Consider the following 27208-nt stretch of genomic DNA (forward strand, 5'->3'; position numbering starts at 1 on the left):
ACAGTGTAGATATATATGTAACATTTTTATCATTGCAAAAATTTCTTTTGGAAAGCCTTACCCTTAAATGCTTAACATTGTAAGAGAATATTATACTCGTTTATTTTGGTATTGTCTCCATTCTCAATGTAAATATTAGTAGGCATCGTTTTATTTTACTTATTTATTTAACTTGAGAAAGAGAGATTTGTTGTTCCATTTATGTATACATTAATTGATTTCTTCTTGTATGTTCCCTGACTGCCCTGCAACCTTGGTTTATTGGGACAATGCTATAATCAACTGAGCCACCTGGCCTGGGCCAGTTGGCATCATTTTCTGTGCTCCTTTCTAGCTTCCATTTCTAAAGCAGTTAATTCCAAATTCTCTACTCAGTTTCCTCTCTTTCTCTTAGTAGATGACCTTTGTCCTGCAGCACAGGAATTGAGATTCAAGCAGGAACCCCCCTAACTTCCTGTCCTTATACCTATTTTTGTATCTTTATTTACCTCCTCTTTTCCTTGTGTCATGTATACCCCTTTTTTCTATGACTAATTAAATTTTGCAATAATTGGACACCTTCGATGTCCCAGGCAAAAATCAAGATACTTAAGGAACAACCATGAACAAGACAAAACAAAACCTGCTTTTATATAGCTCTCTAGGGAGAAGAGACTGACAGCAATCAAACTATTGTAGTATATTAGACAACTGTAAGTGCTACAGAGAAAAGTAAAATCTGGTTGAAAGTGTTAGCTGGGACAGAAAAGAGGAAAGACCCTAAAGTGAAAACATTCAAAGAATGGCAAAGAGACTAAATATATGGAAATTACCAAAAACTGTAGTAAGATAGTAAGGGGGTTAAATAGGGCTGTGTAGTCAGTTGTGAAAACTGGGTTTTGTTCAGATTAAGATTAGAGGGGAAGCCTTTAGAGGGTTTTGAGCAGAAGTGTGATGTGAAACACTTTCCCCAATAATTAAAGGGTAAAAAAATTTTTAAATAAAAAAAAAAATACATAAAAGAGTAAAGTGAATTCCCATGTTACCTGTATCATACAATTTTCATAATTAACAGTGCATAGCCAATATTTCTTTTGTCTTATTATTCTTGTGTATTACTTGAAAGCAAATCCCACTAATTGTATTATTTCATCCCTAGATGTTTCTCTATATGTTTGCATATGTGCATAAATTTCTAAAGTGTTAGAATTAACTGTAGGTAGTCAATTCTAATTATTCATAGTAGTCATGTTCTAAAAAGTTGAAAGTTCTCAGCAGCTTCAGGAATGAAAGAATAAAAATGTCATATGTTTACTAATTTGCTCTATCCTGCATTAAGCAACTATCAGACTTAGAATAACATCACTAACATTACCACCAACAGTGTAGTAGCTGAAAACAGTCTAAACTTTTTGTGGCAGGGTTTTCTTTTATGTTTATTTGTTTTTATCTTTAGGATATATCCCTAGTGGATTATACTCATTCGATTTTTTTTGTTTTAGTCTTGGTTTTTCCCTCTTTTTCTTGTATTTCAAAAGGCTTATCCTTGTCCTTGTGGTCTGGAATCTATCTTTACAGATACCTTGCTCCACTTACCAAATCTTAAATGTATTGTTTGTTGTTTCCTTTTTGTTATATAAATTAACTCAATTATTTGCATTCTAAAATTTAAAAGGTTATCTCTTACATCCATTTATTCCCTTTCTTCACTCTTTAATCTTCCATCACCATATTTATTAAAAGTATTATCTGAACTTTCATATCTCTATTTTCTTAGCTTCCAATAACATTTTCAATTATTGCAGCTTGACTTCTGCTTCGCTTCCAATTTTGGAAATTCTTTATTCTTACTGCTTTTATGACATTTCTATTCAGCTTTCCCTTCTATTTATCAACCCTCTTTTGCTAACTATTGCCTCTCTCTAGTTTTAATGTTGGGAGGTTTTTCAGAGTCTTTTTATCTTCATTTTACAATTCACCCTAAGCAGTGTTCTCTTTCCAATGCTGTTGATATCATTTAAAACCCTATCTTCTGAATCTAAAACTCTAGTCCAGACCTCCCTGCTATACTATTATTCATTTAACAACTCTTGGTGTGCCAGGCACTGCTCAAAACACCCTGCCTCATTGGAGCTTAACATCTGTAGGAGGCACAGTAGATAATATATATAATAAGTAAATGATACATATAAGACAGTTTAATTACTACTAACACAAAAGGGAATAATAAAGCAAGGTAAGACCAATTAGAAATAGAGAGGGTAGAGTCAAGTTAGAGTATTAAATAGAATAGTCACAGTAGATTGCATTGAGAAGGCATATCCTACATAAAAGTTTACTTAATCTGTATTGCATTGATTTGTGTGTGAGTGTATTCCAGCAGGTTGTAAAATCTTAAAGGACAGAACCTCTTACATGTATTACCAGGCTCTTGGCACAGTAATTGACATCTGGTGTTCAAAATTTGTTGAATGAAATAACGTCCTAATATAGCCTTGGCTTGTTTGCTCAATTGGTTGAATTCCCCTGCACCCCCTTCCCTATCCATGTACCAAAGGGTTACCAGTCCAGTTCCCAGTTGGAGCATATATGGGAGACAGCCAATTGTTGTTTCTCTCTTTTCCTCTCCATTTCTCTCTCTAAAGTCAATAAAAACATCTTTAAAAAAAAAAATAGTCCTACTATACTTTACCTATAAAAGTACCTCTTGGTCCCATATACAAAGACTATCGATACTTCAGACATAATTTCAACAAGCTATTGAATCTGGTTTCCTCTACAACATGTGAGAAGCCAAAAGGAGAATTTTTAAAAAGTGTGATAATGGCATATTGGGCACTTGACAGCACAAGAGGTTACAGAAGAAACTAAAAATAGTTAAAACTCCAAACTTTGTCTTTCTGGCATAGTTTGGTATAGAGGTAACAACACTTGACATTTATCAATAATTATGATTGTTTTTATTCAGAGTTGCTAGGATTTTCTAAATTTCACTTCTATAAGTTACCTTTAAAAACTTTTTATAGCCTGCCCAGCATGCCTCAATGGTTGAGCTCAACATATTAACCAGGAGGTCACAGTTTGATTCAGTCAGGGCACATAATATATGAGTTGCCGGCTTGATCCCCAGTGTGAAGCGTGCAGGAGGCAGCCGATCAATGATTCTCTTTCATAATTGATGTTTCTATCTCTTTCTCCCTCTCCCCTTTTCTCTAAAATCAATAAAAATATATTCTTAAAAAACTTTTTGTAGATAGAAACTATAATATCATATCTCTTTCAGTTTATGTTCTCTTCTGTTTTTTCTAATTAGATGATTTAGAATGGTCACTGACCTGTTTTCTCTTAGATCAGGGGTCCTCAAACTTTTTAAAGTGGGGGCCAGATCACGGTCCCTCAGAGAGCTGGAGGGCCGGACTATATGAACTACTAATTCCTACTGTAACACCTCGGCTGCGCTCACTGCCCAAAAAACCTGGCGGGCCGGATCAGACTCCTCTGCGGGCCGCATGTGGCCCGCGGGCCGTAGTTTGAAGACCCCTGTCTTAGATTGTCCAAAAACAAAACAAAAAAATGACAGCAGCCAACACAACATTAGCCTTCCGAAATGAATGAATCAAAATTATACCTTTTTTTCCAGATTGGCAAAGTATATAATTTTTGGTGTGCCACAGAATTTTAGTAATTTGTGTGCCATGAGATGAAAAAGGTTGAAAATCACTCTTCTAGATAAGTTAAACTTCGTAGGAATAGCGAAATAATGACTAAATAATTGTGAAGTGCATGGTTCCTACTATCTTCCTTAACAGTACTAGGTAAGTAAGTTGTTCCTGTATTATGATACTTTGGAATTGGAATTGTAACTTCTTCCTTTTTTATGAATAAAATGTATTTCTTGTGTATTTGTATTTCCTCTGCATAGACCCCAATAAAGGGAACAGTCTGAAATATGGATCATATGATAAAAGATTTAAATAAGGCTTTGGCAGATCCATTTAAAACCCTATCTTCTGAATCTAAAACTCTAGTCCAGACCTCCCTGCTGTGTACTGTTATTCATTTAACAACTATTGGTGTGCCAAGCACACCGATAATCAAGTTATGGAACTTATTGATTATTTCAGTTTTCACTAGATTGTAGTAATGCTTTCTGAGAGAACTATGGTATAATAGTTCAAGTTTATAGGTTATGATAATACACTGAAAATATTAGCCTCCAAAGTATTTGGTGTGTTAGTCATTTTAAAATTATATCCTTTGCATTTTATATTTATGTTTTTTAACAGTATTTTTAAAATATATTTTTATTGATTTGAGAGAGGAAGGGTGAGAGAGATAGAAACATCAGTGATGAGAGAAAATCGTGGATCTTCTGTCTCCAACACACCCCCTACTGGGGATCAAGCCCAAAACCTGGACATATACCCTTGATCAAAATTGAACCCAGGACCCTTCAGTCGCAGGCTGACCTGTATCTACTGAGCCAAACCAGCTTAAGGTTGCATTTTTATATTTTTAAGATACTTTTAAAAAACAGATGTTAACTCTTAAAATCAGAATATTTTGTGACACAATTATATGTATACTCTAGCTTGTATGTGTTCCTATCTAGGAATTATTTTTAGTAGAGTACTTTCCAAAAACGTATAATCATATAATTTTATTTCTTAGGTTGAACTCCTACCCCCAGCAGCGGGGAGCTAAAGGTAGGGTGAGACTGTCATAGGTAGAGTGCTCCTCCAGTGCAAGGGAGTTGTTTCTTGTTTATTTTTTTAAACTTTGGCTGTTCTGAAAGAATATTTCAGTTGCTTCTTTAGAAAACATTAAACAGTTACCAGGCCTTCCTGAGTTTGTTCAGTGTTGAGTTTGAGGAAGCTGCAGTTAGTAAATTGTGGTTGGCAGATGTTATAAGCAGGTGACTCAGTAGGTTGAACTCATGATGACTCAACTCTGTAAAAATCATGCTGATAAATAACTTGTAAGAAAAATTGCCTTCCAGACTTTTGAACTGCCATAAAAATTCAAAACTATTATTAAAATTATCACAAGAATATTGATATGTGGCTTTAGAAGGAAACACATTTTCCTTCAAGTGGTTTTAAAAGTTTTACTTAATTGTTTTGATTTTTGCTCTATGGTAATTGAAAGAAGATCTACCAATGACACTAAGCAAGTTATATATTTAAAATGAAAAAATAGCCCTGCCTGTTTTGCTCAGTGGTTAGAGCACGGGCCACAGACCAAAGGGTCAAGGCCAGGGGCAGGTACCCTGGTTGCAGGTTTGTTCCGGCCCTGGTCAGGTTATGTGTGGGAGGCAGCCAATGGATGTGCCTTTCTCACATCAGTGTTTCTCTCTCCCCCTCCTCGACCTCCCTTCACCTCTCTATCGGAAAAAAATGAACAGAAAAAAATATTCTCAATTGAGGATTTTTTTAAAAGCAGAAATATTCTAGGTCTACATAAAGTGTATTCAAGAAAATATTTTTTGAGAGGTTGATTTCAGTAGAAAGGTTAGCAGAAAAACCCAAATGGCAATTATTTTTAATGAATAAAATAAAAATAACCTGCTTAACTCTTTAATGTAACCTTGATTATAAATGAACAAATAAAGCAAAATTTGTAGTCTTCTTGATACTGCAAGTACATGTATTGGTTAAAGATGTGTGGAAAGGGTTTTGACAGTAGGCAAATGCTTGCTGCTTTTCCTCCCTCCCAGCCATGTAATTGAGGGTAATTTACATAATCTTTGACTGTTTGCGCATCTGTAAATTGGAAAGAATACTATCAAAGAAGGGTTTACCAGGCGTTCAGAGATACCTAGAACTCTTTAAAATACCTAAAACTCTTTGAGACTTTGAAAATTTAGTAACTTTACTGCTTTCATATTTTCTCATGCTGTATACTTAAATTAATATAACCATTTCTGTTTTAGTTATTAATGATATAAATAATGGCAACTAATACCAAGTGTAAGTTTCAAGGAGAGAGTCCTTAAATATTTGGATGTATTATATATATAATGGCCAGTTGCTTACAGTGGCAATAAGCTTCAAGTTAGAATTCTGAGGATGATGGAATACTTGTCTGTAGTATTCTGGGACAAAGCTACCAGGTTTTAGCTATAGTGATTATAAAATGAATTAACATTATTTTTCAATTTTTATTTTTTAATCTTCACCTGAGGATTTTTTTTTTTTTTGAGAGAAAGGGGAAGAGATAGAAACATTTTAAAAAAATAAATATTTTTATTGATTTCAGAAAGGAAGGGAGAAGGGAGTAAGAGATAGAAACATCAGTGGTAAAAGAGAATCATTGATTGGCGATCAAGTCCACAACCCGGGCATGTGCCCTGATAGGAATTGAATTGTAAACTCCTAGGTCATAGGTCAGTGCTCAACCACTTAGCTGTACTGGCTAGGTGAGAAAAAATTTTAAAAAAATATATATATTATTGATTTTTTTACAGAGGAAGAGAGAGGGATAGAGAGTTAGAAACATCAATGAGAAAGAATCATCGATCAGCTGCCTCTTGCACACCCCCTATTGGGGATGTGCCCGCAGCCAAGGTACATGCCCTTGACTGGAATCGAACCCGGGACCTTTCAGTCCGCAGGCCAATGCTCTATCCACTGAGCCAAACCGGTTTCAGTGAGAAACATTTTTTTAACATTCATGTGCTTTATAAGATTGTTTTCTAAAACTGGGAGCCATGAAATACGGTAAATAAAACAATTTAGAAAGATTGGTAGATTATTTTAGTTAGGAAAATGTGAGAAGAGGTGATATTATTCTAGAACATCGATTTTCAACCAGTGCTGCAAGAATTTTTAAAACATGCCGTACCTGACTATTTTCAGGGGCACTGACCTCTGTTATGTTTTTTTGTTTGTTTGTTTGTTTGTTTGTTTGTTTTTTTACAGCAGCCAACACATCAACACAGTAATAACTGTCTGGTGTAAATTAATCAAAATTATACTTTTTTCCCCAAATTGGCAAAAAAATATATATTTTTAGTGTGCTGAAAAATTTTAGTAGTTATTTTATGTGTGCTATGAGATGAAAAAGGTTGAAAATCTCTGTTCTAGAGGGTTGTTTTCAATTTATAGTAATATATTGACAAATTAATTAAGAAGACTGTGATAAGACTTTAGAAGAAACAGTAAGAGGTAAGTCCATAATATAAATAAATAAGGAAAACATATAAGTAAAAAGTCTTCTCCTTGCCCTAGCTGGTTTAGCTCAGTGGATAGAGTATAGGCCTGTGTCCAACCAGAGGGTCCCTCCCTGTTTCCATTCTGGCCAAGGACACTGTACCTTGGTTGCAGACTCCTCCACGGCTAGAAACCTAGTTAGTGGCCTGGTTAAGGTGCCTGTAGGAGGCAACCAGTTGATATGTTCCTCTCACATCAGTGTTTCTCTCTGCTTTTCCCTCTCTCTCCCACTCTCTCTGAAAATCCATGAAAAGAATATCCTTGGGTGAGAATTAACAGCAACAACAAATTATATCTCCTTGTTCTACAATACTTGTTTATAATCCAAAGCATAGGCCCCACCTCAAGATTTATTGCTGCCTCTAGATTCATTGCTGACCTCAGGCTTGCTCACTGATTTCTACAGCTAGTCAATGCCTTTGATTCTGTTTTGCAAGAACTTGCTAAGGCTACCCAGGCTATTTGTAACAGGTCATTGCTTCTAAAGCTTGCTTTTTAAAAAGTGAAGCTTAATTGCTATTGATGACAGTTTTGTTTTTATTTTTAAATCACGCAGATTAAGGATTGCAGTGAGTAAATGAATCCTATGTTCCAGCTTAATTCTGATTCATGTACCTTAACATCTTACAGGTTTTTAATTTTTTTAGTGTGAATACATAAAATCTATAACACTATTGACTCTAAAATATTGGTGTTTGTTTATATGCAGGGAATCTAGTAGTTCTAAATAATTATAAGAATTTAAAATTCTGCCAAAAACTAAAAACTTTAGCAATTGTGTAAATCTGGAAAATTTTAAGTTTTATCATAAACTAGAGGCCCAGTGTGTAAATTCATGCATTGGTGGGGTCCCTTGGCCTGGCTGGTCATTTAGGGTGATTGGGGCCATAGGCGGTTGGCTGGCCACAGGAGGTTGGCTGTGGGAGTGCACTGATTACCAGGGGCAGCTCTTGTGTTGAGCATATGCCCCTGGTGGTCACTGCATGTCATAGCAACTGGTCCATTGTTCCGTTGTTCAGTCACTTAGGCATATATATATATATAGATTGTGTTACGAAGAAAGAATGAAGGTATCCAAAACTGACTGTACTAGTAGATTCAGAATTAAGTTAGAAACATTTTAGAAATAACCATAGACTTAACCTTATGTAGCAGAAAATATCAGGTAAAAATGTTTGAAATACTGTATATTGATCATTTCTCCCAGTAATACATGAAGACAATTTTGTGGTAGGATGTGGTATGACATTTCCTTTCTCTTTAACCCTAATCATTTTCTTTTTCAAAGTTTCATATAAGCTGTATTTGTCTCCCTGATTGGGTCTTCCCCTACACTGTTCTTGGGGGTTTTATTATTTTTTTTTAATCTTTACTCAAGGCACAGCTAAAATTCTATATTAGTCAGTTGCATTCTGTGAAAGATAGTGAATAAATAGCATTTTTTAAAGCTATGGTTTTTGTGCTTTATTTAAAATATATTTTTATTGATTTCAGAGAGTAAGGGAGAGGGAAATAGAAACATCATTGATCAGCTGCCTCCTTACACACCCTTTACTGGAGATTGAGCAAAAAACCTGGGTATGTGCCCTGATCAGGAATTGATTCGTGAACTCCTGGTTCATAGGTCAACACTCATCCATTGAACCAAATCAGCAAGACTATTTATAGCATTTTTAATTTCCAGATCCTTAGTTTCTCATCTTGTGAGTCTGCCCGCCTCGTATCTGATTTTTAGCACTTTCACAGAATTCATTGTTCAGCTCAATAAAAAAGGGGGAAGGGAGCATTCATTTGGCTCTCCCTTAGCATTGGCAACTCTTATAATCTATCTTTTTTTGATCCTCTTTAAAAAGCTCACAAAGGGAATGATGACTAGTTAATAGAAAGAAATACCTGTCACTTTCAGAGACTATACATAGAGGAGAACTTCTGTAACAATATGACAGTCAACCAGGCATTGTATTGGGATAATTTTCATGGGTTTTAATTTAGTAATTCTTGTCATCCGGTACTATGCATAATTCAGAATTGGATGTTTTATGGAAACTGCTTGTAGTATTTTTTTAATCTTATAAAAACATTAAGATGCAAAGATGCAGATATTGCTTTATAGAAGAGGAACTTGATATACAGTAATTTGAACTTATATAAGGTCATTTCAGGAAATGGAGTTATCAGTTTTTTGTTTTAAATATATTTTATTGATTTTTTACAGAGAGGAAGGGAGAGAGATAGGGAGCTAGAAACGTCAGTGAGAGAGAAACATCGACCAGCTGCCAACCAGGGTACATGCCCTTGACCGGAATCGAACCTGGGACCTTTCAGTCCGCAGACCGACGCTCTACCACTGAGCCAAACCGGCTTCGGCTGGAGTTATCAGTTTTTAATGGTATGCTTTTCATGGTAGAAAATGAATGGGTCATTTTTGAGAGGATATTGGTATGGTGTCTTAATCTTGGAAATTCAGCCTATTATTTTAACCTGTTGAATAAATAAAATATACATAAATGTTGAGCAAGTAAATTTTATATTCTTATATCTTAAATTGTAAAATTTCAATACAGAGGAACTGATGTTAAACCTATCTACAGAATATGGCATTGCTGTTTTTAATAGCAGTTTATACCCTATTTCTCCCCCAAATATAAAGGCTGGAGCCGAAACTGGTTTGGCTCAGTGGATAGAGTGTTGGTCTGCGGACTGAGGGGTCCCAGGTTCGATTCCAGTCAAGGGCATGTGCATTGGTTGTAGGCACATCCCCGATGGGGGGTGTGCAGGAGGCAGCTGGTCAATGTTTCTACCTCTCTATCCCTCTTCCTCCCTCTCTGTGAAAAATTAATAAAATATATGAAGAAAAGAAAGGCTTGGTAGTGATAGGTCATAGTAAACTTTTTGTATAAAGTCAGCAGTGGCATCCAGGTGATTGTGAGTACCCATCTTCTTGCCAAGTAAATGTCTAGGATAACAGTGCCTAGAGCAATTGTTATAAAGGTAGATAGATGTTTAAAACTAGAGACCTGAGTCTATGGATACCTAAAACCAGAATTGAAATGTCTGAATGATTAGACCAGTGTTTCCCAAACTTCTCTCATGATGAGAATCACCTGGTGGAGTTGTTAAAACACAGATTCCTGAATCCCAACTAAGAAGTGCTAAACTAGAATTTTTGAGAACATATAGGTAAAATTGCATACCTAACTTAAGTGCTCTATATATAACATCTGTCTTAGAGCACTAGTTAAGTATACAATTTTACCTATATGTTCCCAAAAATTCTAGTTTAGCACTTCTTAGTTGGGATTCAGGAATCTGTGTTTTAACAACTCCACCAGGTGATTCTCATCATGAGAGAAGTTTGGGAAACACTGGATTAGACTATCAGCTTAGGAAAGCGATTAGATTTGTGTTTTACTCTAAGGGAGATAAGCTTTGACCCTTTTATTGAAGTTAGAGTAAGAAAGATTTTAAAAGACCTTCATAGCTGTCAGGGCTGTCTGGAAATAATAATGGATTTCCTTGGGAAACAGAAAGTTTCCTGTGTTTTGTCTGTCATAGATCAGTCTATCACCTGGTGTATCAAGAGGATCCAAGCCTGAGCTTTCTATGGTGTTTTCTATTCTTAAAACGATGTTAACTAGTGTGCAAAAGGGATTGCTAAAAAGTGGTGTGTGTTTTTTTAACAAAAAGGAAGACTATTAGCATGGGCAATTATTTTTTTTCAAAATGACACATTTTAATCTACCTTTTTGTGCGACTCTTTTCATTATAGTATTTCCTTTTGCTTTAAAGTAGCAGCACTTTTGTATCTTTTCCAAGGAATATAGCTGATAACTTAAGGCTTTTATTTCACCTGTAGTGTTCACTGGTACAAATGAAATCACAGTATCTACCACAGTATTACTCCAAAAATTCAGAGTAGTCCCTAAAAGCAGTGATGAGATAAGAAGGAAAAGTTTTACTTAGAAAAACTTTAAAGCAGAAGAGTGAAGAATGACCTACCTGCTTGATTAGGGATATTTATCTTTTGTACTCTTCAGCCACTTTGGCTCTTCCAGAAAATTATTTTTATTTATCAGTTATAATTATCTTCATTTAGCTCCTTCTGTTCACTGGTTTCCATATTCTGCCAGTCCATTTTTAAAAGGGCCGCCAATTGGCAGTGCTGCTTTGTTGTTCTTCTCAACTTTACCCTAGGGCTCCTGCTGCTGATCCCAAAAGGGGGAGCAGCAGAGGTGCTTTGAAAAAGAGAGAACAGAATGTCAGAGTCCAGCAGGGTACCAAGAGTTTGTGGGAAACTGTGTGACTTTGTAATTCACATCTCTAATGAGAGAACTTTTATTTTTGTGTCTAGTTCCACCTTGTTATAAGGATATTATCAATAACGTAATTTTAATTGCCTGGATGCTTTGGCACTGGCTTGAAAAGTTTTAGCAGTGAAGTTACTGGTCAGCTGTATTTGAGTAGAACAAAACTAATGACATTTAAATCAAGATAGTAGAAAATGACTTGTCATTTAAAGCCAACGTTTTAGGCATTATGGGAATAATGGTAACTCAAGTATATATGTTTATATTGTCAATAAAATATTCAGCTTAATTCTTTTGCTGACAACCTTAAATGACCTGATGCTGTTTTATTTGTATATTGTTTCTAAAAGTGAAAACCTTTAAAAAGATGATTGTATAAGGCCATACTTGAAGTTAAAAACAGATGAGTCGATTTCAGATTTTGCCTTTAGGACATGACATGGTTGTCAAGGACCAAATTTTACCATGGATTAATTTATTTTGGTGTTTTGTTATTACTTAAAAACTTGTGTTTTTTCATACATTTAGATCAAGGAAATTTTCCGTCTTTAGAATATGTAGGAGGAAAATTTGGTAACATTAATGTTATAAGAGGATAACATGGACCTTTTAATCTGTAATTCTAGGAGGACATAGACAGCCTAAACCCAGTTCTCAGGGACAACCCACAACTTCAGGAAGAAGTGAAAATTTGGGTAAAGGAACAAAAGGTTCAGGAGATTTTTATGCAAGGTAACTATTTTAAAGTTTTGTATTTCTTTGTGTGGAGATTTTGTTTCTTTTTGATTTTATTATTTTTTAAAATATATTTTTATTGATTTCAGAGAAGAGGGGAAAGGGAGAGAGATGGAAACATCAATGATGAGAGAGAATCATGGATCGGCTGCCTCCTGCACACACCCATTGGAAATCAAGCCCTAGCAACCTGGGCATGTTCCCTAACCGGGAATCAAACTGGGGACCTGATTCACAGGTCAATGCTCAACCACTGAGCCACGGTGGCTGGGCTTATTTTGTTTTATTGTTTTGTTTTATTTATTTTTTAAAATATATATCTTTTATTAAAGATTTCAGAGCGGAAAGGAGAGGAAAAGAGATAGAAACATCAATGATGAGAATCATTGATTGGCTGCTTTCTGCACACCCCCCACTGGGGATCGAGCCTGCAATCCGGGCATATGCCCTTGACCAGAATTGAATCTGGGACCCATCAGTCTGCAGGCTGACGCTCTATCCACTGAGCCAAACTGGCTAGGTCTTGTTTTAAACTGGACATTTTCTGATGTTAGGTTTTGATTGTTTCAATTATGTGCAATATAAATAGAAAGTCCAGTCTAATATTTTGAGTTGTATACAGTCCAGGAAAAATAATAGCAAAATCATAATAAGTTTAATAGAAAGTTGATAATTTCACCAGTTAACTAATTTGAGATAACTGCCTGGCATGAAATTATTGCCTCACAGATGTTTTGATAGGAAAAATTTCCATATTTACAGAATGCTTTAGGTGTGTCCTTCCTGGAAAAGGAAGCATTGTTTGCAGTAGAGGGTTGCCCAAAGCCACAATTGATTTCCTTTGAAGAATGCTGTTGGTATCTGATAAAAGTGGTCTATTTCAGTTTGCGGTCCTCGGTGATTACTACAACACTACTTAGTTTTTTCTTTCTTTTTCCCCCCCCTAGAAATAAGTTTGTCTACAACATGTGACTTTTAAATCAGTGAGGTTTTAGAATTCCCAGTGATTGCTTTTTCTGTCAGTAAAATCATTATGTAAATTTAAAGCTTTTGTGTAATTGAATTAAAACAGGGACAAGTATTGATATTATGTTTAATGTCCATAAAAGGAATTTTGTTGTCAAATTTCCATATTTATCTCAGCCCTCAACTTCCAAGCCATTTAAGTATTAAGAGAGATAACCCTAAAGTTGTGGCTGTTTTGCTTTGTGTAGGTATGGCAACAGATCATCTACTTACTAAATTCTTAAGCTAAATACTTTCTAAACTTTTAATATGGATAATTTAAAACATAGACATTAATATAATATTTCAGTGAACTTATGTGCTTATATCCAAGCCCCAGGAATTATAAAACCATGGCAGATCCTGTCACGTCCATACTCTTATTTTACTTTTATAAAATTTTAGATATCACCACATTCTGTTTTTAAAGCCATCACATCATTATTATGCTGGGGAAAAAATGCTTTCTTAATATCAAGTACTGAATGAATACTTGGGTTAAAACTTCCATTCGTTTCTTAAATGCCTTAAATTATTTTTAACAGGGTTGATTCAAAATAAGGGGATAGAAAAAAATCCACAAATTGATTGTTATGTCCTGTCTTTTTTTTTTTATTATTTATTTAATGGAGAAACCAGGCTGATATTTTTAAATAACCTTTCTTCCTTATCATGTTCTTAGAGGTGAAAATATTAAGGCAGTGCCCTGATGGATACAGTTTAATTGGTTGAGCTTTATCCCTCGCACCAAAAGGTTGCTGTTTTGATCCCTGGTCAGAGCACATAACACAGGTTAAGGTTTCTCTTTCACATTGATCGTTCTCTCTCCCCCGCTTCCTCTTGCTCTAAAATCAATTTTTAAAACCATATTTATAAAAAATAAAAAGTGAGACTAACTCCAAATTGTTTGGTGGTGGGAACAAGTAGATAAGATAGATGGTGTGCTAATGGGAATTGAAAATTGGTCATTATTTAGTTATTCCCTAAAGTGCACTGGTACCTGTGAATTGGAGAAATTTTAATCTCCATAATGTAGGTACTAGAGGACCCATGCACCAAATTCGTGCATGGAGGTGTGTGTGTGTCCCTCAGCCCAACCTTCACCCTCTCCAATATGGGACCTCTAGAGGGATGTCCAATTGCCCATTTAGTCGAACATCCCTTTCACAATCCAGGACCGCTGACTCCCAACTTCTCGCCTGCCTGCCTTCCTGATTGGCCCTAACCACTTCTGCTTGCTAGCCTGATCACCCCCTAACCACTCCCCTGCCAGGCTGTTTTCCCCTAACTGCCTGCCCTGCAAGCCTGGTCTACCCTAACTGCCCTCCCCTGCAGGCCTGGTCCCCTAACTGTTCTTCCCTACAGGCCTGGGTCCCCCTAACTGCCCTTCCCTGCAGGCCTAGTATCCCCCAACTTCCCTCTTCTGCCAGCCTAGTCATCCCTAACTGCCCTCCCCTGCAGGCCCAGTTGCCCCCAACTGCTCTCCCTTGTAATCCTGGTCCCTCCCAACTGCCCTTCCCTGCTGGCTATCTTGTGGTGGCCATCTTGTGGTGGCCATCTTGTGTCCACATGGGACAGCCATCTTGTGTATTGGGATGATGGTCAATTTGCATATTATTCTTTTATTAGATAGGACAAGAGGAGGTAAAAGTAGGTTTACAGTTGTCCATAAGGAAAAGAATACAATAATCGATAAATAATAATACAAGAATAAATTTTGTATATTGTAGGCTCACAATATAACCTACTTTTGCCCTCATCCTGTATATTCTGTGGATTGACTTGTTTTAATATGCCTACTTTCATATAGAATAGTATATCTACATGTAGATACCTTTTTAAGAAGTGAGTTTAATACAAAAGTATGCCATATTTTTTATAAAGCATTTTAGTTCCATATTTATAAATTCACTTAACAATCTCTCCATGTTTTTAAGACTGTTAGCAGGTTTTCCTAGTTATCACAGAGAATTCAAAATTTATAGTTTCTTATAGTAAAGTTTGGCAACTAGGAGACTGAGGCAACAAGTTCCACATTACCCATTCCATTTTAGCCATGTAGCTATGTACCCCAATCTTGTTACAGTAGCTTTGTAACCTTACTACTTTCTAGATCACAATAACTTTACATTTTGTACAATCCTCTTATTAACTTACGATCCAATCCGAGAGACATTCTTTTTGACTTAAAGGTACTTTATTTCCATTGAGTTAGGAAGTATTTGTGTCTAGGAGAGTGTGTTTAATAATAACTTGATAATGATCTGTCCCTAATATATACTCACTTATATCCGAGTGAGTAGTGCCCATTTATGTCACAACTCATGTTTCTCCTAAAAGATAGTTTTTTAAATGAAAATGTCTCCACTTAAGATATCCCTATTTCTTGGATTATTTTTTATTTTTATTTGTGTTGTTTTTGGGTTTTTTTCTTTTTTTTTTTTCTTTTAGGTCCTTATTCCTTAAATGGATACAGAGTGAGAGTATATAGACAAGACTCTGCCACCCAGTGGTTTACTGGCATAATTACTCATCATGATCTCTTCACTCGCACCATGATCGTTATGAATGATCAGGTAATTAGTACAAATAATATTTCTGGAAACAGATATATTCAATTCAAATTTTTAATATTCCCCCAAAAATGGATCAACAGGCTGACACTATATAATTTTCATCTGTTATTTTAATCATATAATCCTAGTAAGTTTAAATATATTGATGTTACATAGAGGTGTCTTTAGGTCACAGGGAGATAATGATGCCAAATTTGTTTCAACACTGATAGAATCAGTCTGTTAAATAGAGACATCAGATTATTTTAATTGAATAGTGTGGGGTATTTTTTAATACTTAGGTCAGCAAAATATTTTGTAAAGTCAGCTTTCCCGTCTCTCCAGGAATAAAAATCTTTCCTAAATGTTTTATTTTCAATTATGAAAACTTTTAATGTATGCTGTAGTTCTTTTCACATTAAATTTTAAAATTGGTATGCTACCTTAAGTTTTTTGGTGAGTATTAAGAATACAAATTTCAAATGAAGTTTTTTAATAGCAGTCTGCTGAAAAATTTCAGAGGGGAAGGCTAGAGTGAATGGGAAGAGATCAACCAAAGAACTAGTATGCATATATGAATAACCCGTGGACACAGACAGTAAAGTGGTGAAGAAAGGGGAGTGGGGATTATGGGGCGGGATTTAGAAGGGGTCAGTGAGGAAGGAAAGGAACATATGTAATACTTTCAACAATAAAGATTTTAAATAAATAAGTAAATAGCAGTCTGAAAGTCTTAATTTCAAATCTTTTAAAGCTGTAGTTTATTTTCCTGGGGGGAAAAAAAAAAAAGATACACCATCTTACCTGTAGAGGGTATCTGAATTAATGAGAGCCCCTTTATAAACAATTTGAAAGCTTTGGTAAAAATCTTGTCAAAATACTGTTATTTAAATGGTATTTTTTTCCTGAAAAGGTGATGAACTTTCACCTCTCAGTGAAGAACAAAATCACCCTTAATATTTTTAAAAAATTATTTCTTTAACCTGTCTTTTAAAATTTATTATTATTTATTTACACTTTTGTTCTTTTCCTCTAAGCTCTATCTTCTTAGTTTTATTTTATACCTGTTTTTTGAAAATTATTTTTAAAATACATTTTATGACTTGGCATCATACTCATTTGTTTTTCAAGGTGTACTTGCAATAGATATATTTGCTTTTTAATTTTGGCAGATATAATAGGTCTGAGAAGAAGGTTGAAGTAATTTTATCTATGATGATTAAAATTAGCTTATTGTAAGTATAGCAGTATCTTATAAATTAAGAAATCCTAACTGATTTCTAGATATTTCTACTCATTGATGAATGTGCCTGATAACACATTGGCTAGCTGACTGGATTTAATTTTTGTTCTTTTTTTGTGTTATGGATTAGGTACTAGAACCACAGAATGTCGACCCTTCTATGGTTCAAATGACCTTTCTAGATGATGTTGTTCACTCCTTGTTAAAAGGTGAAAATATTGGCATTACATCACGACGAAGGTCTCGTGCTAGTCAAAATAGCAACGCTGTTCACGTATGTATGTTGTTAGTTCTAGATCATTGTAAAAAAATTTCCCTTAGATTGCTTAGGATAAGATAGTAAACAAGTCATTGTTAATTGTTGTGTTTGTTTTGTTTTGTTTTAGGGTCATTATACACGTGCCCAGGCAAATAGTCCCAGACCAACAATGAACTCCCAAGCTGCTGTACCAAAACAAAATACACACCAGCAACAAAGAAGTATTCGTTCAAATAAGAGGAAGGGCTCTGATAGCAGTATACCAGATGAAGAGAAGATGAAGGAGGAAAAATATGATTATATAGGGCGAGGAGGTAGGACCTGGGTGTTTTTTTTGTGTGTGTTTGTTTTTTGTTTGTGTTTTGTTTGTTGTTGTTGTTTTGTGTGTGTGTGTGTGTGTGTGTGTGTGTGTGTTTTAGGGAATGAGAACAAATAAAACAAAAATACATTTAAAGTATACTTATTTAATATTAGTATTAAAAGGAAAACCTCTTTTTTTTAATCTTGCAGAAAATCCTAAAGGTAAAAACAAACAGTTGGTGAACAAAAGAAGGAAACCTGAGGAGGATGAAAAGAAGCAAAATATGAAAAGACTACGAACCGACAATGTTTCAGACTTTTCTGAAAACAGTGACTCAGAAAATTCAAATAAGAGGATAGTAAATAATTCCATAGAGCCAAAACCAGAAAATGAGTTAAAAAATAAGAACATTTCGAAGGTAAATGGAGAAGAAGGAAAATTCCAAAATAACGAGAAGACAGGAGAAGAGACACTAATAGATAGCCAGCCTCCCTGGGATCAAATACAAGGAGATACAAAACATGAAGAAGTGGAGAAGCAGACGTTTGTTAACTCTCAGCTTCAAGAAAAAATGATTATCCATTCATCAGAACAGACCACACTTTCTGATCATAATCCTAATGATTTAATTCTTCAGGAAAAAACGGATAAAACACATACAGTGGAATTGCCAAAGGAGCAGTTTGTATCCAGACCATCCACACCAAAATGTGTTATTGATATTACAAATGACACTAATTCTGAAAAGGTGGTTCAGGAAAATTCAAATACCTTTGGCCTTCAGACACTTCAGAAAATGGATTCTAATGTTAGTGATTCAAAACATTCGATTGTAAATGCAAAATATTTGGAAGCATCAAAACAAGATTCTGACCATAGCTGGGTCAGTGATGTAGTTAAAGTAGATTTAACCCAATCAAATGTTAAGAATGCTCCTTCAGGAAATGATCATTTAAATACGGAAAAAGAAAAAAATCAGCATGCCTCTTATACGTCTTCTGTAAGTGTAGGTTCTGTAATAGAAGATAAGCTGCGTAAGCGAAGTCCGCCCCCAGAGGTTATAAAATCTAAACTTAATGTTTCAGTAGATGGTCACAAAACAAAATCTAATCCCTCACCTGAAGTTGTTAAATCTAAAATTACCCATTCTCCTGATTCTGTTAAGTCTAAGGCTACTTATGTCAACAGCCATACCACTGGTGAAAGAAGACTGGCAAATAAGATAGAACATGAATTATCAAGATGCAGTTTTCATCCAGTTCCTACTCGAGGCAATACATTAGAAACTACGAAGAGCCCTCTTATTATTGATAAAAATGAGCATTTCACAGTTTATAGAGATCCTGCACTTATTGGGTCAGAAACAGGAGCTAATCACATTTCACCTTTCTTAAACCAGCATCCTTTTTCTCTTCATTCTTCATCTCATAGAACCTGTTTAAATCCAGGTACCCATCACCCTGCCTTAACTCCTGCAACCCACTTATTGGCCGGATCATCCAGTCAAACTCCATTGCCTACCATTAACTCTCACCCTCTGACTAGTGGTCCACATCATTCTGTTCATCACCCTCATTTACTACCTGCTGTGTTACCTGGAGTGCCTACTGCCTCCTTACTTGGTGGCCACCCACGATTAGAGACTGCTCATGCCAGCAGCCTGAGCCACTTAGCACTAGCACACCAACAACAGCAACAGTTGTTACAGCACCAGTCACCTCATCTTCTTGGACAAGCCCATCCTTCTGCTTCGTATAGTCAGCTTGGTCTTTATCCAATTATTTGGCAATATCCAAATGGAACACATGCATACTCAGGACTTGGTCTGCCTTCTTCCAAGTGGGTTCACCCAGAAAATGCAGTTAATGCTGAATCTTCATTAAGAAGGGTAAGTTATATTGTAGTTAGCCGCATATCCATGAATATATGTACAAGTGCTTTCTAAACATTTCATTAATTGTCTAGATTTCTTTATATAATTCATTAACATTTTTTAAGTTATTTTTCTAATTATAATGAAACTTCCCAGTTAGAGTAACTTCAGAGCCATGAAATCTCAAAGTCTATTTTTTAAGAAGCCAATTTGAAGTAAAACTTCTTGGATTGTTTCTATTATGCGTATTATGAAGATTATCTTCAAAAATTAATTATGGTACATATCCATAATTGTTTGGCCAAGCTAAATTCCTATAAGTGGAGTTTCTGGAATAAAAATTATATATAGTTGTTAGGATTTTTATATATATTATCAAATTTTAAAAGATAAAATTGTTATATTCCCCAGCTGTATGCATTATGTTGATGCTATATTACAAGCTATGACTCTAATTTCCTTGTTTTGTAAAGGCAGCCAAAGTTAAAGGGTCCTTATATTAGTAAAGTTGGGGTTTAAATTCTTTCTACTTAATAGAGTATTGCTGAAGATAATAGTTTAATGATTTCCTTTCTTCATGGACTATGTGGTTTCTCTAATCCAATTCATTTTTATACTAAGAAAGTGTTGAGGGCATTACCAGCCCCAATGTAAAAAATGGGGGAGTAGGAGTCCCTGTTAAACTTCAGGAGACAACTTAGTCCTTGGGGCAGCCAAGGATGCTCTTCAACAATACTCCAGAATTTTCTTTAACTTTTTCTACCTAGCTATCTTCCTCCATACTTACTTTGTGGTAAAAAGGTAACATTAAATTTACCAACCTAGTCATTAACAACAGTGTACAGTAGTACTATTAAGTATATTCATAATATTGTGCAACCAGACCGCTGTAATTTTTTCATCTTGCAAAACTGAAATTCTATATCCATTAAACATTAATTTTCCTCCCCTTCACTGTCCCCCCAGTCTTTCGCAAACACTTTTTTCTGCATTCTATTTCTGTGATTCAAAGTGCTTTAGATAGATGCTACCTTTGATTGGAATCATGCAGTATTTGACCTTTGGTGGCTTTTTTTTTTTCACATAGCGTAATCTTAAAGTTAGTTCATCCATGTTGTTAGAATGTAATAGGATTTTCCTTTTTAAGCCCAATTCTTTTTTCTTTTTTTGTTAATCCTCCCAAGGACATTGTTCCATTGATTTTTAAATTTTTTATTTTTATTTTTGAGAAAGAGAGAGAGAAGAGGTAGGGAAAGACACAGGCTGGTGCCCACTCACCTGCTCCACCATCCAGCCACGGTCCTGCTCTCGTCAGGGCCCATTCGGGCTGGCAGTGGCTCCACTGCCACTACCTGTTAGCGCTGTGTCACCGACACCAGCCATGTTCCACACTGTCCCCTGGTGGTCAGTGCACATCATAGCAAGCGGTTGAATGACTCCCTGAGGGGACAATTTGCATATTAGGCTTTTATTATATATGATAATATTTCTTAATCGAAGTAATTTGACAGCAGTATATCTTTGGCATTATATCATATGACTTTTGCATTATCATTTAGAGATATAAAATTTATTCCCTCTATTTTAAAATCAAAGGATTATATTTTCCCGGTATCTTGACTCAACAAATCATGTTCTGGAAGAAATGCCAATGAGTTATAGTATAAAAAATTTCTAACTGTATCTCTTGATAGTTGTAACTCTTAACATAGAGAGCAATGTTATAACATATTCAGTATGAGAAAACAATTTTTTTATAACTCCACATGTCCAAGTTTAATGACCCAACAACTGACAGTTTATAGTGAAACTAGAGGCCCAGTACACAAAATTCGTGCATGGGGGCGGGAGTATCTCTCAGCCCAGTCTGCACCCTCTCCAATCTGGAAACCCTTGAGAGATGTCCGACTGCCGTTTAGATCCAATTCTGGTGGGATCAGGCCTAAACAGACAATCTGACATCCTTCTCACAATTCAGGACCGCTGACTCCCAACTTCTCGCCTGCCTACCTTCCTGATTGGCCCTAACCGCTTCTGCTTGCCAGCCTGATTACCCCCTAACCACTCCCCTGCCAGCCTGATAGATGTGTAACTGCTCCTCTGCCTGCCTGGTCAGCCCTAATTGCCTTCCCCTGCAGAGTTGATTGCCCCTCCAACTGCCCTCCCCTGCCAGCCATGTTGTCCACATGGGAGGAAGGATCTTTGACCACATGGGGGCAGCCATCTTGTGTGTTGGAGTGATTTTCAATCTGCATATGACTCTTTTATTACAAGCCTAGCGCATGGGTGGGGGCCAGCTGATTTGCCCTGAAGGGTGTCTCGGATCAGGGTGGGGGTTCCCCTGTGGTGTGGAGCTGCCTGGGCGAGAGGCCTGTGGTGGTTTGCAGGCTGGTCACGCCCCCTGGTGACCTAAGCGGAGGCCCTGGTATCTGAGGCTTATTTATCTTCTACAATTGAAACCTTGTAGCCTGGAGCAGAGCCAAGCCTTCTGCAGAAGCCATTTCTGTTGGAATTTATGTAACTTCTATAAGTGAAACTTTGTACCCTTGATTGGAGGCCTGGGCCCGCCAGGATGTGTGGAGAGCTTGGCTTCCTCCATTGCGGGATTAACCCTAGCCTCCTGCTCTCTGTGGCCGTAGCCATCTTAGTTGGGGTTAATTTGCATACTCCCTCTGATTGTCTGATGAGCGTGGCTTGTCGGTGTAGCAGAGTGATGGTTAATTTGCATATTACTCTTTTATTAGATGGGATGGATTATAATTGGATTTTAAAATATAATTTTCTGCCATATATTCTAAATAAATTATTACATTGAAAAAGTTTATTGTTTTCATGACAGAATTGGCAAATGAACTTGATTAGAAGTTCTGTTTGTGATTAAAAGTATTTTAGGAATAACAAATTCTGGTGTTTTATTAGCAATATATTCTTTTGATAGAATCTTAGGCAATCGTATAAGCAGTGTTCTCTATATAACTTTTAAAGGCAATAATTTAAAAATCTACATTCAATAAAAAATTTCTAGAAATTACTAGTTTAATGCTGGTTACTTTTGACATATGGAAATATTCATATAGTTATGTTGGTTACCTATTGTCCGAATATTTTTCATTAGGTGGATTTAGAAAAAGTCACATGCTTCATAAGTATATCATTATTTTAGTCCTACTGTGATGCTTTTTTTAGCTTTTTTTATTAACTGAAGTCTGCCTTTTTTTCTTAAATAGAATTCTCCCAGCTCTTGGTTACATCAACCCACCCCTGTGACCTCAGCAGATGGTATTGGATTACTTAGTCACATTCCTGTCAGACCTTCCAGTGCAGAGCCTCATCGGCCTCTTAAAATTACAACACATTCCAGTCCACCATTGACAAAAAGTTTAGTAGATCATCATAAAGAGTAAGTTCACCAATGCTTAAAATTTACAAATGCCTTGTCTTTTATCGTTTTCTTAATTCACTTTCTAATAAGCAAGTTATTTTAAGTTAATCTCTAAAAACTGGGCTTTTAATAAGTACTGTTCTTTCAGTTTTGATATACACTCTAATTTACTTGATAATATTAGAATACATGGAAAATCGTCTTTCACTTGTATAATAGAACTGGAGGCCCATTGCACAAAATTTGTGTAAGAGTAGGCTTGCTTTCCCCCAGCTTCCCTCCAGGACCCAGGCACCCAGGACCTGGGCTTTCCTCGCAGCCCCAGCTTCCTCCGGAATGTCATCTGGAAGGATGTCGGTCTAATTAACATATTACACTTTTATTATTATAGATGATATTGCATAGAACCTATCTTTAGATAATCCAAGAAAAAGTCATTACAGAAACCTGTTTACTTTTAAAATAAATTTTTACTTTTTCATTATAGTTGATGTGTACACTAGTAGTTTCAGATCCCAATGATTAGACATTTATACAATTTATGAAGTGATCACCCTAATAAAACTAATAACTATCTGACATCATATCGTTGTGTATTTTCTTTACAGAGAATTGGAGAGGAAAGCTTTTATTGAACCATTACGTTCTATTTCATCTACATCAGCAAAAAATGACCTAGAACTTACTAGGTCACAGACTGGAAAAGATGGTCATTTGCATAGACATTTTGTGGATCCTGTGATGAATCCATTACAGAGACTACCCCAGGAAACTGGAGAGAGACTAAACAAATATAAGGAGGAACACCGCCGAATTCTTCAAGAAAGTATTGATGTTGCTCCATTTACAACTAAAATCAAGGGGCTTGAGGGTGAGAGAGAGAACTATCCCAGAATAGCATCGTTATCTTCTAGCCCTAAAAGCCATGTCATCAAACAAGACAAAGATGTGGAATGCTCAGTATCAGATCTTTATAAAATGAAGCACTCAGTGCCTCAGAGTTTGCCCCAAAGTAACTATTTCACTACATTGTCTAATAGTGTGGTCAATGAACCACCAAGGTCATACCCATCCAAAGAAGTTTCAAATATTTACACAGAAAAACAGAATAATACCCTTGTATCGGCTGCTAATCCTCAAACTCTAACTTCATTTATATCATCTCTTTCAAAACCACCACCTTTGATTAAACACCAACCGGAAAGTGAAGGTTTAGTAGGCAAAATACCAGATCACCTTTCCCATCAAATTGCTTCTCACTCAGTGACAACCTTCAGAAATGACTGTAGAAGTCCTACCCATTTGACAGTTTCTTCTACAAATACACTTCGGAGTATGCCTGCTTTACATAGAGCACCAGTATTTCATCCACCAATTCATCACAGCCTGGATAGAAAGGAAAGCAGCTATAGTAGCCTTTCCCCTCCAACTTTAACTCCAGTGATGCCTGTAAATGCTGGTGGGAAAGTTCAAGAGTCACAAAAGCCTCCAACTCTAATTCCTGAGCCAAAAGAATCTCAGGCAAATTTTAAGAGTTCTTCTGAACAGAGTTTGACAGAAATGTGGAAATCTAATAATAACCTTAGCAAAGAGAAAGCTGAATGGCATGTAGAGAAAAGCAGCGGAAAGTCACAAGCTGCTATGGCATCTGTCATTGTACGTCCACCATCTAGTACAAAACTTGACAGTGTGCCAGCAATGCAGTTAACATCCAAAGATCGACTTAGCGGAAGATCTTCAGCTGAGGCAAATCAAACAGATTGCCTCAAACCAGCAGAAGCTGGAGAAATTGGAAGAATAATTCTGCCAAGTGTGAATTCAGACAGTGCTCACATAAAATCTGCAAAAAACTTTCAGGCAGTCTCACAGGGCAGTGTTCCCAGTTCAGTTGTGTCTGCTGTAAATACAGTGTGTAACACCAAAATGGATATATTCACATCTGCCACTACCACTAGTGTTTCCAGCTGGAGTGGTTCCGGAATAATCTACTCTTTATCAAATACCATTTTGCCCTCTAAATCCTCAGACTGTACCTCTTCAAAAAGTGTCAGTCATTCAGTGGCTCACACACAAGAATGCAAGGTCAGCACCACAGCTCCAGTTACACCAGCCAGTAGTAAGACAGGAAGCGCTGTTCAGCCCAGTTCTGGGTTCTCAGGCACAACTGATTTTATTCATTTAAAAAAGCACAAGGCAGCATTGGCTGCAGCTCAGTATAAAAATAGTAATGCTAGTGAGACTGAGCCTAATGCGGTGAAAAATCAGACATCTTCAGCCTCCCTTGTCTTGGATAGCACTGTAGTCTGTAATACAATAAACAAAGCAAACTCTGTAGGAAATGGGCAAGCATCCCAGGCAAGTCAACCAAACTACCATACTAAACTTAAAAAAGCCTGGCTTACTAGACATTCAGAAGAAGATAAAAATACTAATAAAATTGAAAATTCAGGGAATTCTGTTTCAGAAATTATTAAGCCATGTTCTGTTAATTTAATAGCCTCTACATCTAATGATATACAAAATAGTGTAGATAGTAAGATCATAGTTGATAAATATATAAAAGATGATAAAGTCAATAGGAGAAAAGCCAAAAGAACTTATGAATCTGGTTCTGAAAGTGGAGACTCAGATGAAAGTGAAAGCAAGTCAGAACAAAGGACTAAAAGACAGCCTAAGCCAACTTACAAAAAGAAGCAGAATGATTTGCAGAAGAGAAAAGGTGAAATGGAGGAAGATTTAAAACCCAATGGGGTTCTCAGCAGGAGTGCTAAAGAAAAAAGTAAATTGAAATTGCAGAGCAATAGCACTGGTGGTAAGTACATTTATTTTTCTTAAATCTCAGATAAAATATGCTATATGTTCTTGGAATAATTGTGTGGTTTTCTAAAGACTAGTGAGTTTAAAAGCATCTTTTGACTTTATTTGTATGCTCTAGCATTATGTGTGTGCTCACTGAGCTCATTTCTACATTTTATAAGTATTCTATAAGAGGAAATGAGAGAATATATCTCTCTCCATTTTGAAGAGTCTTCTAGATATATGTTTTACCTAGCACTTATACTGGCAAAAAATTAATGTGTAATCTAGCAGTTACTCAGAATTTTGAACATTTCTAAAAACTGTCAAATTGTATTTATAGCTGCCACATCAAAAGTGGATTTCAAATATTAAGTATTTACCTATAACAAGATATATGTAGTTGAAAAATAAATCTTATTTACACATGCTTTCTTTAAGTCACATTTTAAAAAAGATATTTTTATTGATTTCAGAGAGGAAGGGAGAGGGAGAGCAAGATAGAAACCTCAATGATGAGAGAAAATCATTGATTAGCTGCCTCTTGCACTGGTGATCCAGACTGCAACCCAGGCATGTGCCCTGACCAGGAATTCAAACATGACCTCTTGGTTCATAGGTCGGTGCTCAACCATTGAACCACGCTGGCTGGGCTAAGTCACATATTTAGAAGAGAATTCAGAGTACTGTGGATGTGGCCTCTTAGCTTATGCTTCTCTCACTGATGACAAAACTAAGACCATACTGAAATTATCTTCTATTTAATAATGCCACTCATTCAAGCAGTTCTTAACAATAGCTAAAAGTTAAAAGTGGGGTGTGAGACTCATTATTGTTCTCTGTGTTCATTTTTGTATTCAAGAAGAATGTGCATAATAAGTAAAACTTTCAAAACTGATGTTTGTTTCATTTGTGGCTACAATAGCAATATAAGTGATACTACTAATATTCACTATAAAGTGTTTCCATATGTTTGTTTGTTTTTTCTCTTGTAATAGTTTTTCTCAGTTTGCTTCTTTATTTTTAGGTCAGTTGTACATTGCAGAAAGCATATAATGGTCTCACTGTATTCATGTATTAATCCACATGCAGTATATGAAATATCTGTGACAGTGTGGACATTCAAGAAGTTCTTTCACGAGCATTTGGATGCTTGAAGGCCCTTATTTGGGCCTTTTCACATAGAATGAGGTTTTCCCACATGCCTTTGTGGAAATCAGAGGCAAAGTGAACGAGAGAAAAGCAGGAAAATGGAATCACAGAAAAGGATGGACTTTCAAAAAGAGAGAGAACAAAGGAAAATTAGCTCAACTAGAGACAGAGATTGAGAGACTGAAATGCAAATATAGTCAGAAAAAAACGAAGATAGGGAAATTGATAAAGAATATTTGCCATTTGAGTATTGGATTGTATAGTTTTGCTTTTTCTATATCATGTGTTCTACTTAATTCCACCAATTAATTCTTAAGACGCTAAATATGGTCAATATTGTTTCTCTTTCTTCATAAAACATTTACTTTGGTGTTAGGTAGTCAAATACTTAAACATACAAAAAACAAAAA

General features: G+C 35.9%; 1 protein-coding gene across 9 annotated transcripts in view; it reads left to right on the top strand.

The window, feature by feature from the left end:
* JMJD1C (jumonji domain containing 1C) overlaps window positions 1-27208 on the top strand; it is a 207745-nt gene that overhangs the window by 139503 nt on the left and 41034 nt on the right. For 8 of the 9 annotated variants that reach the window (XM_084903943.1, XM_084903944.1, XM_084903945.1 and 5 more), the window contains 7 exons: window positions 12124-12229; window positions 15689-15813; window positions 17166-17309; window positions 17422-17608; window positions 17805-19483; window positions 22696-22868; window positions 23459-25662. In XM_084903943.1, coding sequence (XP_084760069.1) covers window positions 12223-12229; window positions 15689-15813; window positions 17166-17309; window positions 17422-17608; window positions 17805-19483; window positions 22696-22868; window positions 23459-25662 — 4519 coding nt within the window. In that variant the 5' untranslated portion in view covers window positions 12124-12222. Of the gene's footprint in view, window positions 1-12123; window positions 12230-15688; window positions 15814-17165; window positions 17314-17421; window positions 17609-17804; window positions 19484-22695; window positions 22869-23458; window positions 25663-27208 lie in introns of those variants that run through there. The other variant, XM_084903948.1, reaches the window with a different exon arrangement.

Source organism: Pipistrellus hanaki, assembly GCF_964339955.1.
Source record: "Pipistrellus hanaki genome assembly, chromosome: 14".
NCBI classification, from domain to species: domain Eukaryota; kingdom Metazoa; phylum Chordata; class Mammalia; order Chiroptera; family Vespertilionidae; genus Pipistrellus; species Pipistrellus hanaki.